The 20292-nt window shown below is 50.0% G+C and overlaps 1 protein-coding gene and 1 non-coding gene across 4 annotated transcripts in view; one reads left to right on the top strand and one right to left on the bottom strand.

Moving 5' to 3' along the window:
- The window catches only part of SLC6A2 (solute carrier family 6 member 2), a 42784-nt gene extending 22761 nt beyond the window's left edge, over positions 1-20023 (bottom strand). For 2 of the 3 annotated variants that reach the window (XM_015475703.3, XM_024977953.2), the window contains exons 1-3: positions 19254-20023; positions 8180-8311; positions 6990-7227 (exon numbers count right to left, since the gene is read on the bottom strand). In XM_015475703.3, coding sequence (XP_015331189.1) covers positions 6990-7227; positions 8180-8311; positions 19254-19521 — 638 coding nt within the window. In that variant the 5' untranslated portion in view covers positions 19522-20023. 3 annotated transcript variants of the gene reach the window in all.
- Positions 13357-13429, top strand: TRNAG-CCC (transfer RNA glycine (anticodon CCC)). The gene has a single exon. It is a non-coding gene; the product is annotated as a tRNA-Gly (tRNA).
- Positions 20024-20292: the final 269 nt, after the last annotated feature.

Here is a 20292-nt window from a genome sequence, read left to right as displayed (position 1 = left end):
AGCACTGCCTTGCTCTAGCCAGCAAGTCTTCTTGGAAGATATCCCCACCCAAGGCTGTTCTTTCAACAGTTACAAAAGTTTTCAACATAATAAATATCTCTGCTTGCCAGGTCCTGGAGAGATGGTGGTGAATAAACAGAGGAAAGGTCTCTGTCCTCACAGCACTCACAGGCTAAAGCAGTGGATACTGGAACATCTGGCAATGTCTGGAGATATCGTTGATTGTCACAACTTGGGCAGAAGGCATCTAGAGCAGTGGACCCCAACCTTTTTGGCACCAGGGACCAGTTTCATGGAAGACAGTTTTTCCATGAGTTCAAGTGCATTATATTTACTTCACACTTTATTTCTATTATTATTATGTCAGCTCTACCTCAGATCATCAGGCATTAGATCTCAGAGGTTGGGGACCGCTGATCTAGAGGACAGAAAAGTGGAACACCCTACAATGCACAGGACAACATAAACATCCTATATGGCTCGAAACAGCCTCCAAAATTCCCATGTTACTGAACTTAAGAATCCCTGGGCTGGAGACTAAGAAGTAAACATTTCTCCTATTTTACTCAAACTAAACATATGTATATCCTCTGGCTTAGCAATTCTACTCCTGGGTATCTGTCCAATAGAAACATATACACATGTTCATCAAAAGACATGGTGTAGAATGTTCACAGCAGCATTGTCCATAACAACTCCAAATTGCAAAATACTCAAGTATCTATCAACAGTAGACTAGATAAATTATGACATATTCATAAAGTAGAACATTATACAGCAACTAACTCTGTATGGATGAATCTCACACACATAATTTCACGAGAAAGAAGTCAAAACCGAAAGAGGGCTGCTGGGGGCTGGTGACAAGGCTGTGGACAAGGAGGTGATGGCTCCGGCCACGTAAAACTCCTGGGTGACAATAGCTGGTGCAAACATTCCCCATCTTGAGCTTTTTTTCCCTCTACAGTAAAAGGGCTCTCACGAGGTTTACACTGCAGAATATGAGACAGTGCTAGAACTCAGGAAATGCTCAACACCAATGATCATTGGAACTACCAATCTGATTGAGTCCCAGCCTTCAAGGGAACAGCAGCATCAGCAAAGAAACTGAGAGGGGCCCAGAAAATTCAGCCAAGGGAGTCAGCAGGGCAGGCTCCACAGAGTGGGTATCTGGTGCTTTCTCTGCAGGCCCATGGGAGAGCAGGTGAGTTGAGCTGGAGTGCCTGAGTGTGGTAGGAGTGAGACGGGGAAGGTGTGGTGTTGACAGGCATACAGAGAAGTCTGCAGTGAGTGAATGAGCACAGCTGTGTGACTGATCAAGAGCCACCAAGACCTGTGTTCCCATCCCCAGAACAGCCTTCATCCTGACCGCCCCGGGGCAGGATGTCATGGCTGTAAGCTACTCATCCTGCATCAGCTTCCCCAGCAATGAGTCTCCATGTCTGGTCCCTCCTAATCTTATCTCTTGATCTGCTACCAACACCCCATCCTCATGGCCCAATGTCAAGCCAGACCCATATTCCCTTCCTCCAGGACTGCTATAAAAACCTCCCCACTCCCCATCATCCCAGTCTCTCCAGTCAGGCCCCTTAAACCCACAGGCTATGCTGCTGTAAAACCATCTGAGTCATCTCAAGTTGTGTTCTAACCTTGTCAGTCTCCTGCCCCCCAATCCTCAGAAGCTCTTTATCATCTAAAACAATGGTTCTCATGGGGTGCAAATTTGCCCCTGCCTTCTCCAGACATTTGGCAACATCCAGGGACATTTTTGGTTGTCATAGCTGGAGGGCAGGGTGGGTGTTGCTGGTATCTAGTGGGAAGAGGCCAGGGATAAGCTAGACATCCAAAATGCACAGGAGAGCCATCCCTCTGCAACATGGAATTATCCAGCCCCAGATGTCAAAAGTATCAAGGTTGTGAAATCCTGGTCAAGAGGATTAAAAAAACAACAACAACAACAAAAGGCTTTCAGAATCTGAGGCCTTTCAGAATTGTCCTGTGCCAAGTGCATCCCCCTGCCTTGCCACATCATGCTTTTGGCTCCTTGTGACCGCCAGCCACTTGTCATTCCCCAGTTATATGAAGCTCTCATTGCTCTGGGCCTTGGAACTATCTGTTCCTTTCTGCCTAGAATACACTTTCTGGCCCATTGTGTCTTCCTGGCAAACTTCTCTCCCTGCTAGTCTCAGCTCTAAAATGATGCCCTAGCTGAGGCCCACTCTCCTGTCCTGAGAAGGAGGGAGAGGAAGAGAGAAAGAGAGGGGAGGAGACAGAGAGGGAGGGAGAAAAGCGGGGGAGAAAGTGAGACAGAGAGAGGGAGGAAGTGAGGGAGGGAGGAAGACGAAGATGAAGATAAGGAGGAAGAGAAGGAGGAGGAAGTGGAGGAAGAGAATGGGTTGGAGGAGGGGAGGGAAGTGAAGAGAAGTGAAGAAGAGAGACTGGGCATGTCTAAAAAGACAGAGAACTAGAATCAGGTACTGAACCCATCTGACTCTTAATCCTGCTTCTTTCCATTGCTTTACATACAATCAAGTGTTAAATGGTATGAGTAAGCATTTGGCCAATTTGACTGGGAAAAAAAAAAGGCTCTGAACCAACTGCGCTTGCTCTGAAACATGCTAAAATGACTCCAGCATCCCATCAGATGGCTGACATGCCCCCTAACCAGCCCGGTGACTCACATGTGTGCGACGTCCACTTTAAGGTTTGCAGTGGTTGTCTAGATATTTCATCAGTGAGAAAAGCTAGACTCCAGAGCTGATTTCCAAGGAAAGGGAATCCAGCCTCCTCCCCACTAGAGGCCCCAAGCCTTGGGGGTTAGGACAAGTAACTTGGGTTTGTTGCAGTTTTCCAGCAGTTTAATGAAAATGAATCATCGTTAAGCATATGATCCAGACTTTCCGAAGTCTGCGGGCCAAACGGGCTCAGATCTCACTTGACATTTAAGCGCAGAGGGTTAGTGCTGGGGTGGAGGGAGAGGTCTTTGCCCCACTAGGAACAGGAAGGGAATAGAAGTTTTTTATTCCTGGTGCGTGTTCACCAAGCGTGCCCTTTTACAGATAGAGTTACAGAGCATCAGGGTTTCTTTTTGCCTCAGGCTGTTTGGCTTCAGGCCTGGAGCCTGGGGAGCACTGCAGTTTTGTTCCCTTAAACGATATGTTCAGTTCATCAGCTTAAACGAGCACAAGATGGTAAGAGAATTGGCCAGCAGGCTCCAAGGAAAGTAAAAAAAAAAAAAAAAAAAAAAACCCAAAAAACCCAGCTAGCCTCCTCAGGGTTGGCACTGGGAGTCCTACTTGCTGGGTTCCCAAACTGAAAGTGAGTAACTTTTAAAGCAGAAGCATTTAGATAAAAGGGCCATTAAAAACAAATCCCAGAGGCAGCTCATGACTCAGATACTGAGAAGCACACAAAAGCAGCCTGAAGGTGAGAAAGAGATGCATGAGAAGGGCTCCGATCTACCCACAGACACCTCTAACTCCTGTCCCGAATACACCCCACTGGAGACCCTGAAGGGACAGAGAAGACAGAGAAGAGGCTCACGGATGGAGTGAGAGCCTCCACCCAGACAGCCTGGATTCAGATCCCTTCCGCCACTTCCCTAGAACCTGAACCACCACATTCTTATCTGTAAAACAGGAGTAATTTCCACCTCAGTGACCTGTGAAGACTAAGTGGGACGTGGACAGAAGATGCTGATGCCTGGATCACAGCAGACACCAGACTTGGGGTGGAGGTGGGGGCACTTAAAAGGATGGAGGAGGGGAGGGAGGGTCGAAGGAGAGGATGGGAAGGGAGCTCTATAGAGCAAAAAGCTGCTGAAAATAAGTCTTGGACTCTGCCCTCAACGACATCCCCCAAGAGAATCAGCCCAACGCAAGAGAATTCCTTTTTCTACCTTCTCACAGCCAAGCTCGGAGGAAGTTTAAGGATGTAATTAAAGCAACCAGAGTCTCAAAATCCAACTCACCTCTCCTTCCTCCAGCAGCAGATCCGCTGGCCATGAAGATGTCAGAGGAGGAATCAAATAACCACCAGGCTAGAGACGAGGCTATCATTTTCCATTTTAATTTATAAGGACGAGGGTTACCAAAAGCAAAAAAGAAAAATCGTGGATTTTCCTCTATCATGAGATGATAAAGGAGAAAGCCCAGAACCAATTACATGTATCAGCAGCACCCTCAGCTCCACTATCCTCTACCATTCCAAACTGCACTCATAAACTGGGAAGACCTAAAACCTCTACCAGCAAGCTCTCCAGGGGTTCTGGGATTGTCTGAGGCCACACCCCCTCAGGAGAAGACTAAAGGAGACCCTACATTTTCCATGACATGATACTGTAAGCATGTCAGACTGACCCCAGTAAGAATCTGTCAGAGATGGGAGAGTGCAATGGCCAAGACAGGGGCTGTCAACCTTGGCTGGATATTAGAATCAGTGGAGGAACTGTTAATAAAATCCCTGGACCACAGTTGCACCTGGACCAATAAAATGAATCTCGAGGCACAGCATCCAGGCACCAGTGTGTTTTAAGGCTCTCCAGGTGGTTCCAGTGAGCAGCCAGTGTTTAGCATCACTGGGCTGAGAGCTTGGACTTTGAAGCCAGACTTCCTAGGTTCAAACTCACTTCAAATGGCACTTCTAAATGCATGACTGGGACATAATCAAAGCTGGATAAATGTTAGTTTTGATGACAATAATAATTTGATATCATAATAGCCATTCAAAATGTCTGGAATCCAATGTAACACAGAGGTGAAGCCTGCAGGCTCTAGAGTTTCACTGCCTGGAAAGGCACGGGCTAGGGTGAAGAGAGCGAGGATCATGGAACAAAGGGTAAGGAGGAGCTCCCTCTCAAGAGTCCAGCAGGTGCCATCTGCCAGGGTCCAAATCTTGACTCTGCACAGGACTAGCCGTGTGACCATGGGCCAGTGATTTACTGTTGCATCTGCAAAATGAAGCTAATGTTTGCAGCCGAGTCATGTACGGAAGAGTTACAGAAACCTCACGGGGTTGGTGTGAGGTTTACATTGATATAATACAGAGAAGTTAGCAGAAAGCCTGATGCACATGGTAAGTGATCAGCTGTTGATGTGACGGAGAGGAAGACAGGGATGATGGTATTAACTTAAATTGATGCTCACTTCAAGTTATAGCGGTTCTTTAGATTCTTTGGGGGCTGTAGAAGGATTTCAAGTTCCATGACAACTGTGGACCCTCTCCCCACCGAGTTTCCAAATCTATATAATTGTGCACTTGGTCCTGAAAGTCCACAGGAAACACAGATGGAGGCAGGTGGACATGTAGGTCCAGGATGCTTAGCAAATTCTCGGCCATGGCTCATGGAGGGTACTTCCTGGGTCCTGAGAACCCCGACTCCCCTCCCCTGGACCCCAGGAGGCAGCAGACTTCCCAGAGGCCACCTTTAACCACATCAAATCTTCTTGGTCCAATTGCACTGAGATGGCAAAGGTGGGAATGGTCCTAAGGAACCCCATTCTCTGGATAACCCCACTCTCTGGTCTGTGGTTTAGCAAATACACAGGACCAGAGAAGACTGGCCCTGAATTTGTGAACTTGTCTTTTTTCATCCTCTAGACTTGCACTGTCCAAGGAAGCAACTGGCTGTTTAAATGTAAATGAGGGAAATTTCCTGGTTAAGAATCGCTGTGCAATGAAGGGGATGTGGGTTCAATCCCTGGTCAGGGAACTCAGGCACTGATTGCCATGGATCAATTAAACCCACATGCCACAATTACTGAGTCCCAGCGCCACAACTAGAGAATCCACCCGCCGCAACAAAAGGTCCTGCATGAGGCAACTAAGACCTGATACAGCCAAACAAACAAATACTTTAAAATGTAAATGAATGAAAATTAAATAAAATTAAAAATTCAACTTCTCCGTCACACTAGCCACATCTCAACTATTCACTAACCACATGTGGCATGTGGCCACTGCACTGGGCCGTGCAAACACAGGACATTTCTATCATCGTGGGCATTCTCCTGGGCAGCACTGCTCCAGACCAGGAGTCAACAAGCCACGCCCCCTGAAACTCGGCTGTGACCTATTGAGTGATGCCTGTGAGCTACAGATGGTTTCTATCTTTTTAAAGGGTAAAATTAAATAAAGAATATGCAAGATAGGTGTTTGGCTTGCAAGGCCCAAAATGTAATCTTTTACTGGAAAGTTTTCTAACCACTACTCTAGACCATGTGTCCCTTGAGAGTGAGGTTCGAGTGGGATTTACCTGTCCTGCCCCACACCTTGTGCCAGGGACTTTCTGCTTATCTGCTAACACTTGTGCAGGCATTGCTAAAATGGGGCTCACCCCCATTCCCTGAGGGATAAAGACAATAGATGCTACATTCTGAAGGGACCACTATGCAAACTTTCAAAATTAGATGGCTGACAAGTTGACTATCACCAACCTCAAGGACTTCAAAGGATGGAGTAGAGGTTGAAAGGGTTCAAGGAAGCAACAAAATAAATAATGATGGTTATGGGTTAAACCACAGAATAAAATAAACTCCAATGAGCTCATACAGACAGAAATGAGTAAATGAATGAATGGATAAATAAGAGGAAAGGGACAACTTTTTCCTTCAATTAATCTAGAAGGAACGATGAGACTAGAAATCACTTTGGACCAACACTATAACAATAATTCTCATTTGTGGGACCTCCCTGGTGGTCCAGTGGCTAAAACTCTGAGCTCCTGGTGCAAAGAGCCCAGGTTCGATCCCTGGTCAGGGAACTAGATCCCACATGCCACAACTACGAGTTTGCATGCCACAACTAAATATCCTGTGTACCTCGCCAACGTCAGGCCTGTGGTGGCTGCTGAGCACACGTTACAAGGACTGACGTGGCCCCTTCCTCTCCAGTGGTGTCCTTTAGTGTTTGGCTCAGGTTCTGCCCAGTACAGGTCTTGATGTGAACAGTACAGGTCCCCATGCAAAGAGGAAGAGGGGTCAAGGACTTACTCGTAAAACTCTGCTGCAGGTGTGAACTTGTACTTGGAGTACTTGGTGTGGTTGCCCAGCACGGAGCTGTTGAGGAGCTTGGGGTCTGTGCAGTTGGGGCTGTTCCAGGCGTGGCCACAGTCGGTCCAGGGCAGGGTCGGGGTGAAGGAAGAGAAGAGGTAGTAGAGGGACCAGGCGATAATGACGTTGTAGTAGAAGCCAACGTAGAGGGCGATGAGGATCACAGCGTAGCCAACTCCTGGGTGGGGGGCACAGCAGGTCAGGCAGGGGCTTCCCTAGGCCCACTCTCCCTCCCAGAGCCATGTCTCCAGGGAAGCTGGCTGTAACCATTGCACTACCCACCCCTACGCCTGTCTTTTTTCTGTAGCAGACGGTCAGAGCCTAAATCCCCCAGGCAGAAGAATGCATTGGAGGGAGGGGAGTGGGAGATAGTTAGGGAGTTTGAGATCGACATGTACACACTGCTATATTTAAAATGGATAACCAACAAGGTCCTACTTGTACAGCACATGGAACTCTGCTCAATGTTATTGGTAGCCTGGATGACAGGGGAGTTTGGAGGAGAATGGATATGTGTATATGTATGGCTGAGCCCCTTCGCTGTCCACCTGAAACTATCACTACATTGTTAACTGGCTATACTCCAACATAAAACAAATGGTTTTTAAAAAATCCCCCAGGCACCCACCATCCCTTTGCCTGAGGGCTCTCTCTTGCCTCTGGAGCCTGTTCTGTCCACTCATAAGGCAGGACAGAAATGCCAGGATTTTACTGCTCCCAGGGAGCAGCCAGGCCAGGTGTTGGAGTACAAGTATCCCAGCTCCCGCTATAACTTGAAGTGAGCATCTATTTAAGTTAATACCATCATCCCTGTCTTCCTCTCCATCACATCAACAGCTAATCACTTACCATGTGCATCAGGCTTTCTGCTAACTTCTCTGTATGTATTATATCAATGTAAACCTGACACCAACCCAGTGTCTGGAACCCAGATTTCCGGACTTTCTAGGCTACAGCTATTCCTGACATCTCCAAAGTGCTCCGTGTAACTTTGAATGGTGGATGTGCTTGACCTCGCCAATACTTATAAATTCCACAAGAGAGCTGGTCTACCAAGGATCCCACCTTTGGGGTAGATTCTCCAGCGGCACACAGAAGCCTTTTAGAACAACCTCTGACTCCTTCTTTACCTTTGAAGAATGGGCAGATCTTCCACACGGTGGCTGCCCCTTCCCGGTTGTACTGGCCCAGAGCCAGCTCCATGTAGAAGAGGGGCATCCCAGCGATGATGAGGAACAGGGTGTACGGGATCAGGAAGGCACCTGGGGGACATGGAGGCAGAGCATGAGCCCCAAGACCCCTGTCCAGCCTTGGGCCTGCCCCTCAGAGTGTGTGGATCAATGTTGGTCAGAGTTGTAAGGGTTGTCATTCATCTGTCACCTGGCCATTTCTCAAGGAGTGTCTTGTGGTAGGAACACCAGGGCAATTAAACAAATAATCGTAATATAATGAAAGTTATAGCACTACTCACAATCATAATCATGAGGTTCTGTGGTCAAATTAGTAAAATCTGGTTCATCAAATCTAAATAGAGGACTTTCCTGGTGGCCCAGTGGCTAAGACTGTGCTCCCAATGCAGGGGACTCGGGTTTGATCCCTGGTCTGGGAATTAGACCCCACATGCTGCAACTAAGACACAGTGCAGGCAAATAAATAATAAAATTAAAATAAATAAATATTTTTTAAAAGCTAAATAGGCTTGTTCCTTGCAGAATTCTCTATGCCTTTGATACATAAGCACATGTTGTGACAGGCTATGAGGAAGATCAGCTGCAGTCTTTACCAAACTGATTTCAACACAGAATCCTTTCTTTCATGAATCACCACTCTGGGGAATGCCAATCACCCCAAACCCTTCCTTTTATAGGTAAGGAAATTGAGAGCAGAGAGGGAGAGATATGTAACTAGTGCCCAGAGTTATATATGATTGAGTCCGATATTTTTTGTTGTTGTTTTTTTTTTTTTTTGGCTGCACTGAGACTTAGTTGCAGAATGTGGGATCTAGTTCCCTGACCAGGGATTGAACCCAGGCCACCTGAATTGGGAGCTCAGAGTCTTAGCCACCATTTAAGGTCACCTGGGACTTTCCCAAATATGACCTCACTGGATTGTCCGCAGTCTCACTTCACTTCACAGACATAATCAGAGAGGGTCATTATTTGTGCCCCTGAGCCACCTTCACCCCACACCCTGGGGGCAACTGAAGGCAGAGAAGTCCACTTGGCTTTGTTTGCATGGCTGCTAAGTGACAGAAGCAGGATTCACGTTCATTTCTTCCAACCCATCAGGCTTACTCTTACTGGCAGCTGAAGGTAAACAAACACTGGAGCAAAGAGGCCAGAGGCTCCAGTCTCTGACCAGGAAGATGCCCACCCAGAACACTGCTGAAACTAGAGAGAGCTCTTGGCAAGATGGGCAGCAACAAACCCCTGGGAGAATTCCTGGTGGAATGAGACAAGTCTGAGCTCCAGAGAAAGTTCTTGGTATGTCCGGTAGCCTGGGGTGAGCTTAACGGGTTCTGACGCTGTGAGGTGACTCACGGGATAGATACCACGTCAGCCTAGGCTGCAAGCGTGATCAAAGCAAAATGCCAGCTTCTTGGCCTGGGTGCAGCTGGAGGTGGCCAGGCCAGACCACGCTCCTCCCGCCACTGGCCTTTGGCTGAGATGCCGTAACCTTGGAAACCAAACACTCTCTGACCCGCCCACAGTAAGAAAGTGCAGAAACTGGGAAATATTCAATGATGATAATATTAGGAAGATAATATTCCCAGCTGTGTTCCAGGCACTGTGCTCCATGTAATGTCTCATTCCACCCTCACAACAACCTTAAAAGTTTACTACCTCCAATTTATGGATGTGGAAACTGGGCCTCCAGGTGAGCAGAGAATTGTGGCAAAGTTGTGTGTACCCAGGGTTACACTCACCCAGCTACCCAGACTGTCAATCTTCACTTTCTTCCCAGGGCTTCTCCTCAGGAAGCCCAGGGCTCTTAGGGACAAAGCATGAAATTCTGCCCCCAATGCTCTGAGACCCAGTTCTTTTGTAGCAGGAGATGGGCCAGTAGGGTGGGCAGTAGGGAAGAAACCACTGGAAAATGAGGACCTCCTATGTATCCAGCAGAGCACTGGGCACTGGACAGCTCTCATCCCATTTACCCTGCCCAGAAACTGTCTTGGGTAGCAACTCCTATACCCATTTTTCAGAGGAGGAAATTGAGGCTTAGAGAAATTAAGTGACTTATCTAAGTTCACTCAATTGGTCAATGATATCTGGGATTTGGACCCTTGTCTGCCTGGCTCCAGAACTCCAGAGCCATTCCCAAAATATTCTGCCAATTTCAGACTATCTCAGCCAAGATGTAGGACATGAGTCTGAATAAAATCTCAACAGAGGACGTTCTAAAACTGGGACTCTGGGGGCCAGGTGATCCACCTGGTCTATTGGCCATGTTCAACATTTCAGCCCCTGCTCCAGGCTGGATTTCTTCTTCTTTTTTTTTTTTTGTGTGGACCATTTTAAAGTCTTTAGATTGAATTTGTTATAATATTGCTTCTGTTTTAAGTTTTGGTTTTTTGGCTGCAAGGCATGTGATATCTTAGTTCCTCGGGGATCAGGGATCCCTGATGAGGGATTGAATCCCTAGGGATTGAACCCACACCCCTACATTGGAAGGCGAAGTCTTAACCACTGGACGCCTAGGGATCTTAACCACTGGATCCCTAGGGATTGAACCCACACCCCTACATTGGAAGGCGAAGTCTTAACCACTGGACGCCAGGGAAGTCCCAAGGCTTAGACTTCTTTGAAATGGCCACATGCCAACCTTTCCCTTCCCCTCTTCATTTCTTACTTTCAATCTCTACCATTCTCTTTCCCCATACAGAGAGGGCTAGTCTGGCTTCAGAATGCATATCTGTCCACATTGTCGACAGCAATGTTCATGACGCTGACCGAGGTCAGGGTGGTGGTGGTGATGATGGAGTTGGTAAAAGTAACAGGTACCATTTATTAAGCCTCCATTATATGCCAAGCCACACACTAAGTTTTTTAATAATTATTCCTTTAAAACCATCCCTGAGAGAGAATTACCACCAATCCCTGTAAAAGATGAGGAAACCGAGGCTTAGAAAGGTCAAGTTGCTTGTCCGAACCAGTACGTAGGTCGCTTGGCTCCACATTGGGATCTGTCTGCACCCCCCTTGTGGCCACCTGCCATTGCCCATGGGGCCTGGAGCCAGAGAGTAAGGGAAACAGACGTATTAGAGTGTAAGTTAACAGGCCTGAAGACCGAAGTCAGTGGCCCAAGGAAAAAAGGAAAGAAAAAATCCAGGAGTCACGTCTCAGATCTTGGCAGCGTGACTTGCTCCTGGCGACTGGATGCTCTTTTCTACAGCCAGAGGAAAGAAGAGGATCATCAGCCAATTCACCAGGCATCTCACATTGGCCAGTTTTCTCAACTCTAAGCCTCTGGGCAGCACTGCCAACAGGTAGGTAAATTGCCCAGTTTGAGATTCATCTCCTCTTGTGCTGGCTGGGAGGCCCAGTGGAGGGACAAGAGGAAAAATGATGGGTCTGCACACGTCCAGGACTCTTCCAAGTGCATTTGATGTGGGCCAGCCGAAACTTCAGCTGGCAACAGACCAGAAACACTCAAGAATGACGGAATGGCTGAGTATGAATGAAAACCAGAAAGCTGTCCAGTGGCCAGTGTCTTATCCTAATAGAAGACATCAACCAGTGAGCTGGTCTAAGCCTCTTTGCTGAAAGATCTGGAGGAAGCCAGGGCAGAGCTGAAGAGTCAGAAAGAGATTTATCAGGGGTGCCTAAAGGTCAGCAGAGGATGCTTCTCCTAGAAACAGCCCTGCAGCAGCTCCTGGGACACTGAGTCTGGTTGCACACTTCGTAGAAGGTGCTGCTCTGTAAGGCCCCAAACTGCCACCTTCCCATGGCCCTGCCTCATCTCCCTGTGTGGTGGTGCCAACTGCATCCAGCCTCACAAGGGCTGGAGAGCTGAGAACCTAAGAGGCCACAAGCCCAGAGTCCTGGCTCTGGCTGTGCATGTTCTGGGCTGATAGGCGCAGAGCTGGAGAAACAGAGGCAGGGTGTACTTCCGAAGGATCTCAGCTCCTGGTAGTCTCCACCATTCACACATATATGACACATGCACACTTGTACATCTTCACACAAAGACTTCTGCACATCAACACGCCCACGTGAACACGGGAGCAAAAGACTGTCAACTGCAAAAGGGACTCCAACCAGTGGCCTTTGGTAAGAAAAGTATTTGCCTGACACAAACTGCCTGACACCCCATCATTAGAGAGGAACCCTACTGGTCAGAGAAGGGTTCTGGAATCCTCTGTGGAAATGCCAAGTCCTCAGAAAGGGAAGCCAGTGGTCACTCAGTTTAGAGTGGGGTGTGCTGGAGCAGACCCCGGGTGGGTGAGGAGGACCCCAGGACAAGGGATCCAGCAAAACGTGGGAGGGGACTTAGTAAGACATGGCATGGCCCAGGCCTGGTGGGGAATCAGGAGGAGGTGGAGGGACTGTGATCAAGGAGGGGCTGCAGGAGGGAGAGGAGAGTCCCTTGAGACCTTGCTGGACCAGTTTCCCAGTCTGTGAAGGGCAAGATTCCTCAAAGTGGCCACATTCTGATACATTACATACCACAGAACTGTTCACCTGGTGCCTGAAGCTCAGCTATAGGCTGTCACTGCCCATGGCTTTCACCAGAATTCCCAGAAAACCTTGATCAGTGCCTAGGGCAGCAGATTTGTTCCTGTTCCCCAAATACCCCAAGGGTATAGACAGCAGGGAGAAAGAGAAGGTGAGATTTCAGTAGGAGACATAGCTTCAGCATGTAGCAGGCCCACTCGACTGGCAGGGCCCAGGATAAGAGCACACGTGGAGATCTACCTTACAATGTCTACATATTAAAGATGACAACTCAGGCCGCAGCTGTTACACATGCCCCTTCATCCTACCTTGACGACTAGACCTTCAGCGTGGTTCTATTCATTATAAAGTTCAATTCTGGAACCCTCGGTTCTTGGAGAATTTGTGCTGGAATGTGGAGGCATGGCGGGGGCCCCCACATCCTGATTCTTCCCCACCCCAGCTCCATCCAGAGATGTGTGAGGCCTTTTGCACGTTCATGTGGACTCTTGTGCCCACAAGTCTAAGCTCTGTCCACAGCCTCTGCAGACAGCGGGCCCTTGGCTTCCCCTTGGCCTGGGTCTGCACAAGCCTGTAACCCAGTCCAGGCTGGGGTAGAAGGATCCAGGTAAGGGGACCATGCAGAGATTTCCCTGGTGGTCCAGTGGCTAAGACTCTGCACTCCCAATGCAGGGGGCCCGGGTTCGATCCCTGGCCAGGGAACCAGATCCCACAAACCGCAACCAAGAGTTCACATGCTGCAATTAAAGGTCCTGCATGCCTCACCTCTTTACTCCATCCCCTGCCCTTTACTGAGACTAGCCAGCAGCATCCATACACTTCTCTATGGAAGCCCCTGCTGTTCTATGAGGGGATTCTACAAAATGATCCACAAAATGACCAGAACTGACTTTTCTTGGCTCCGCAATCTCTCACTATCCCCCGTACTACCGCATCTTCACTTTGGGTCCTTCCAGCTGACCTCTGGCCTTAACTCTGAGTGCAGGGCAGTCCTAGCGAGGAAGAATGCTCACTCTCTTGTAGATTAAACCCCAGTTCTCTAAGGAGGTCAGTGGGGGTGAAATTCAGGGAGACTGGAGCTGGGCTACCCCTCCCCTCTATGACAATTCTCCCCTGGCTATCAACTTTGCAGGATCTGACTTGATTCTTCCTAATGAAGTTTCTTGAAGATTTTGGTTTCTCACCTTCTCCATCCTGGTCTCTTTAAGAGGAAGCAATTATAGGCTGCTTGGAATGGTCCGAACCATATTAGAAAAGAAAATGTAACCTACGAAAAACAGAGTGGAACTCCCCTTCCTGATTTGGGAGCTAATACTACCTCAATAACAGAATATAAAATGACATTAACTTGTAGAATATCTATAATAGACTCTGAACTCCCTAAAGGCAGAGACTGCCTTTTGTTCATCTCTATATTCCTGGCACAGGATGGGCACTTAGTAAACGGGGTTTTTTTTTTTTGTTGTTAAATAAATGGATCCCAGCAGTGACTTACACAGAGGCTACAGCTAATGCAAGCCCCGGGGCCTTTCTCCACTTGTGCTGTGGCCTCATCCTTACTTAGGCAATTGGGTTTCGGACTGCAGGGCAGGATGTAACATTTATCCTTGTGAAACCCCATCTTGTTGCAAATGGTCTCTCTAGATCTTTTTGGCCAGCTCAGAGCAATGGGCCAATCATGCTGGTAATGTCAGATCATGGTCTCAGCTCCAGGCCTTGATGAACAGCCTCATTCCCACAAACTTCTTAGCCGGAGGGCCACACCAACTGGCAGCTCGTGTGCATCTGAGCTGAATCACCAGCGTCAGGCTTGGGAAGTCCCGGATGTAGATGGCCCCCTGCAGCCAGGCCCAATGTGAAACCACTGAGTTTGCAAACTCCTGCCCTTTGTACCTGCCACCACTTCTTCCTTGGCCTTAAGAACCCCAGATATTTTGACCAAGAGGATTCCCAAAGGTCTGTGGGTACCTGAGAACCTGAGCTCACTTGAGGAAAGAAGGGAAACCTATTTGGGACCCAGAACTACATATCTCATGGGACCCTATATAGGAATGTTCATCCCCATTTTTCAGGTAGGGAAACAACAATGGGATAAGGTTAGGTGGTTAGAAATTCCAGGCCTGGGGCTTCCCTGGTTGTCCAGTGCTTAAGAATCTGCCTGCCAATGTAGGGGACATGGGTTCGATCCCTGGTCCAGGAAGATCCCACATGCTGGAAAACAACTAAGCTTGTGCTCCATAACTACTGAACCCTCGCTCTAGAGCAATAACAAAGACCCAGCCCAGCCAAAAGTAAGTAAATAAAAAGAAATCCCAGGTCCAAGCATGATTCCTTTCCAGTCTTACAGCCCTTCCAAATTCCTCTTAGAGCCAAGTCTGCTCCCTCCAAAATCAGGACCCTTTCCTACTCCCGGATCTAGCCTGGGTCTAGCAGTTCCAGATCTAGGAACCATCAGTAACAACTTCATTTACTGAGCCCCTACTATGTGCCAGACACTGTTGTGAGTCCTTTGCTTGTATTATCTCTAACATCACATCACTCTATGGGAAGATGCAATCACCCCCCGCCCACCTTTTCTGCACAAGGAAACTGAGGTCCAGAAGTGACTTGTCCAAGACCACATTTCCAGGAAATGTCAGGTTCAGAGTCAAGCTCAGGTCTGTTGGAACCTAAAGGACATCTCTCTGACAGCTCAGAGCCATCAGCCGGACACGTCTCAAGCTGTCCTTTACAAAAGATAATTCACAGTGGTCTCTTCTCTGGCAGGGAGGCAGACATGAGGACCCAATTGATCTGTCCACTTCTCCCTGGGGACCAGCAGGGCCAGGTGCAAGACCACAGGCGTGGAGGACCTTGGAAAAAGCCTCACTGGCACTGCCTCCATGTTCAAGAAGGTTCTGAACAAAGCCTTGGAACTCCTGAGAGGGGCTTTCCTGGCCAGAAGCCACCTGTATCCATGCATCTCAGCAATTAGCTTATGGGAAGATGTTCAGACAGGCTGATCTTTCTCAGTAATTCATTCAAAAAAATATCAGCCAGAGGCCTAAACTATTGTTACCTTTATCATTTCAAAACATCCTCCAGTCTGGGCCAGCATGAATAGCTGGACTTGGAAGTTGCCATGTTAATACTGGCACCAGGAGAGCACACAGCTTGTTAAGTAACAGGGCGTGTGAGTCCTGGCTTGGGGGCAGTGCTGATCCAGGCCTTGGAGAGGGACGGATCTCAGGGATCACCCAAGATCACCACCAGCTTCAGCGGGGCACCTGAGCTCGGAGAGGGGGACTTGAGCTCAGAGACGGTGATAGAAATGGGATTCGAACTTAGGTCTTTTGACTGCGTCCAGAATCACAGGTTATCACCTACCAACCTGCTTGCCCATCTCTGGGGCTGATTTTTAATCACTGGATGAGAACTGACCGACAAGGAGCAGCCAGGAGGTCTCAGCAGAGACAGTACCCAGAAGAGGCCTGCTGAGCATTCCCTGGAGGGGTGAGGAGTAAGTTAGAACAGGAGCTGCCTCAGACTCTAATATACGAGGCTGCCCTGCTCCACTGTGCTCCATGGACATTCTACCCAGAAATGGAAATTCACTTGTGTAACTTTCCCCGGCCCGGAGCCTGGCAGTCAAGGTCTCCATAGCCTGGCCCCAACTTGCCTCTCCACCCTTATCTCTCCCGGCTTGCCCTTCTACCAGTCTGTACTCCTAATCTCAGAGATGATCCCACCTACATTCTCACACAACTAGAATTCCTCCTCCCTTTCCCGAGGTTTGTGTGTGCCCCACCTGTCTGTGCTCCAACCACAGCCCACCTCCTCGGAGTCTTTCCTAAGCAGCCCTTCCCCAGGCTCATCCATCTCACACATCATCCTAAAGATGTGAATAAGAAGCAGCAGCTACCTTTACTAAGGCCATTGTTCACGTCAGGCCCTCCGGGGGCATTATCACCTTGAGTCCTCACAATGACCCTCTGAGTTGAACATTTGTCAGACAAGGAAACCAGGGCTTGGAGAGTCGCCCAGTGTTACACAGCTATAAGCTGGAACCCAGGACCCACAGCCAGGGCTCCTAATCACTGGGTGCCACCCCCACCCCCACCAGCACAGGCTTCCTCACTTTGTTGGTTCCTGCTGCGGGGTAGGGGTTCTACTGTTCCTGGGTAGGCATTAGGTCTCTGAGGGCCTGGACCATTTGTTTCATTTACTCATTAGTTTGTTGGCCACCTTCTACCACATCCCCTGGATCTAGCCCTTATCTTGGGCATTAGAAATACAGGCATGGGGACTTCCTTGGTGGTCTGGTGGCTGAGTCTGTGCTCCCAATGCAGGGGACCTGGGTTTGATCCCCAGTCAGGGAACTAGATCTCATATGCTGCACCTAAGACCGGTGCAGCCATATAAACAAAACTCAACCATAAGAACTTCCCTGGTGGTCCAGTGGTTAAGATTCCACCTTCCAATACAGGGGCCCCAGATTTGATCCCTGGCCGAGGAACTAGATCCCACACGCCACAACTAAGAGTTCACATACTGCAACTAAGACCCCATGCAACCAAATAAAGAAAAAGTAATGTGACTAATATAATAAACAGAAAAAAGAAATACAGGCATGAAAAGCCACAGCCTCTCCTCTCAATGTGCCCTAGTCTGTTTGGAAGACAGACCCACAAAGAGACAAATGACCAAACAACCCAGAATGGCTGATGGGCAGGGCTAGCAATTCCAGGAGAGGGAGCGTCTGGCCAATTTTGCCCCAAAATCGGAACGTGTGACAAATGTGCTGTGTCTTGTGCCCTGGGTGCCTGGGACAGATCACCTTGCATACAGCAGGAACTCTCAGTTGGTGGCGATGGCCAAGGGAGCACACAGTGTCAGTGAAAACACCAGAATATCCTTCTCGCTGACGTGTCCAATTGGCCACCTGGGGTGCTTTTAGTTTCAACAAACACTTAAAAAAGAGAATGACGTGTAGCAGCATGACAACGAAGCCCTTAGGTGACCAGAGCGCCTGGCAGGCAGAAGTGGCAGTTAATACATCTAGGTGACCCCTGCGGAGCCTAACACTGTGCCTCATGCCAAGAGGAACCCAATAAATACTGCTGATTAATGACAGAACCTGCCTCTGTCTAGGGTCATGCAGCCTCGGACGGTCATGGAGGACGTGCTAGACAGAGTGTCCTAGGTTCTCAGTCTGTCTTTCATTCCTCACCTCCCTGTCAGCTAAAAAATGACAGAGAATCCGTGTTTCCTCCCTCCTTGAGTCTGAAGGGCCAGAATGCTTAAACCTGATCAGAAACTCATGAGAAGCTGCAGCAGCCCAATGAGGGAAAGTTTCACCTCTGGATCATGTTTCCCATCCCTCACCCAAAACAAGCGTCCAGAGTACACACTGAAGCAAACAGCTTGGGACCCTATGGGACAAGGTCATGAGATTTCCCTCCAACTCCAAACCCTTACCCTGCCTCCCTCTGACCCCCTGGAGTCCTGAGCCAGAGCCCCCGCCAGACAGATGGCCCACTGGATAGAAAAATATTTCGGCTCTGGTTGCCCCCTGCCCCCTTTGCTGATTTCTTCCTCTAGGTCATTTTCCCAGGCTCGCTACAGGGTACTCCTGAGCTCATCCCAGCAAAGAGGGGAGGTCTGGGGCAGTTTCGGCAAAAGCTCTCAGGAAGGAGCTAGGGCTAGGCCCCAGTATCCTGCACGCTGGGCTGTTTTCCCCAGGACTCTGCTCCTTGAGTGGGCTGTAGCTGATAACTAGGCTCTCATCCCAGGGCAGGCAGTATTAGGTTACCTGGCAAAGGAAGGGGGAGAGAGCCTGACTGCTGGAGTGACGTTTCCTCCAGGCCCTTCTCCCACTCTACCCTACAATGTGGCCAGGACCCCAGGAGTTAGAGGCTTCTTCCTAATCACCCAAGCCTCTTGCCCCAAGGATTAGGCCAGTTCTTGGTAGTGGCTGACACAACCCACCTAGGCTGTGCTCTCTGGTCCCTCCAGCCAAAGGACCATCAACCTGAGCAGTAGAGTTCTCTCTGCCACTAGCTTCTCTTTATGTGTCTTTGATCCAAGGGTTTCTGTCCCCAAGAGTGCAGGGCCTCCCAAGTGCCTTCAGGGAACCCAAGTCCTTTATCAAACTCAGAGCGCTTGGAGTTAGGATTACTCCAGAAAGTGCGCCTGGTTGTCACATTCTGTGCACTTTCAGCGCTGCGTCAGAAGCTCTCCAGATCTCTACCTCCCTTCCTGCAGACCATCAAAAGGTTCGAGCTCCTCATCCAACTTGGTGCCCTGTAGTCTGTCCTTCTACGCATGCGCCCATCACTGTTCAAGTTCATACCAAGGTCATGCCTCAATTTCCCTCTTCCAAAGGGGACTCCTTTTCCCGTGAGCCCTATTTGGTCTCTTCCTGCGCCCTGGACTTGCCCGTCTGTCTCCTTATCTCCTCCCGTGGGTATCCCCAGCTCCTCTCCCGGCCCCCGTCGCAAACAGGTAGCTTCCCAAGTCAAAACCCCCAGCCCGTCAGGGGGCTCACCGCCTCCGTTCTTGTAGCAGAGATAGGGGAAGCGCCACACGTTGGCCAGGTCTACAGCGAAGCCGACCACCGACAGCAGGAAGTCGATCTTCTTGCCCCAGGTCTCTCGGGGCTGCTCATCGCCGTCGCGGGACGCCAGGAGGCACTGGACGCCGTTGCGCTCTTTCACCACCAAGACTTCTTTGCGCTTCCGCGGGGGCTGCTCCGACCCCGGGCCCGCCCCGCCGTTCTCCGGCTGCACCTGCGGGTTCATCCGCGCCAGAAGCATGGGTGCGGTTGGTGAGAGGGGCGTCAGGAATACTGGGAGTACGCAGAGGCTCTGCTGGGATCAAAGGAAACGATGTGATCACTGGGCCATTCCACCCTGCCTGCGGCCTCCCGGGAGCGCCGGGATACTGTGGTTGGCACGCGCTGAGCGGGCGCGGGGTGCCCAGAAAAGGCGCGCCTCTGTTGGAAAAATTTGGAAGCAGAGGTAGTGGCGCGCCCGACTGGGACGGAACTTATAAGTGGAAACGGCCCCTGCAGCCCTCGGGATCGTTCCTGGGACCCCGAGCGCTTCCCTCATTCGCCCTCTCCCTCTTGCCCCCAAAAAGGCGAGGTTTGGACACGCCCAGGCAGAGGTTTCCCGGGGTGGTGACTTGACCCGGTGCAGCTGGCTGCCCCCTACCCTCAGCTCGGGTCTGCGCCACGTCCAACAGCACCAGAAGCCTTCCCGGACACTTATTACCTCTGCCCTTCAAACTCGCTGGCACCCTAGCTCTGCGCATCCCAGCCTGGGCCTCCTTGGCACACCTAGTCCGGTCCCGCGCGCAGGGCGCACTCACGTGTCCGGCAGCAAAGGGATCCCGGGTGCCGTGCGCCCTGCCTGCCCGCCCGGGACCCGCCTCGCCTCACCGGCTGTGGGGCGCGGGCTGGGGCTGGGGCTGGGCTCCGCCGCGTGGCGCTCGGGCGCGGCCAGAGGAGCGCTGAAAGCGCGGGGCGGCCGGCGGGGCGCGGGTCTGCTGGTTCTGACCGTGCTGGGCGGGGGCCGGGCTGGTAA

This window comes from Bos taurus, chromosome 18 (assembly GCF_002263795.3).
Source record: "Bos taurus isolate L1 Dominette 01449 registration number 42190680 breed Hereford chromosome 18, ARS-UCD2.0, whole genome shotgun sequence".
NCBI classification, from domain to species: Eukaryota; Metazoa; Chordata; class Mammalia; order Artiodactyla; family Bovidae; genus Bos; species Bos taurus.
Note: the sequence above shows the minus strand (reverse complement) of the source record. Positions and strands in the feature narration are given on the sequence as shown.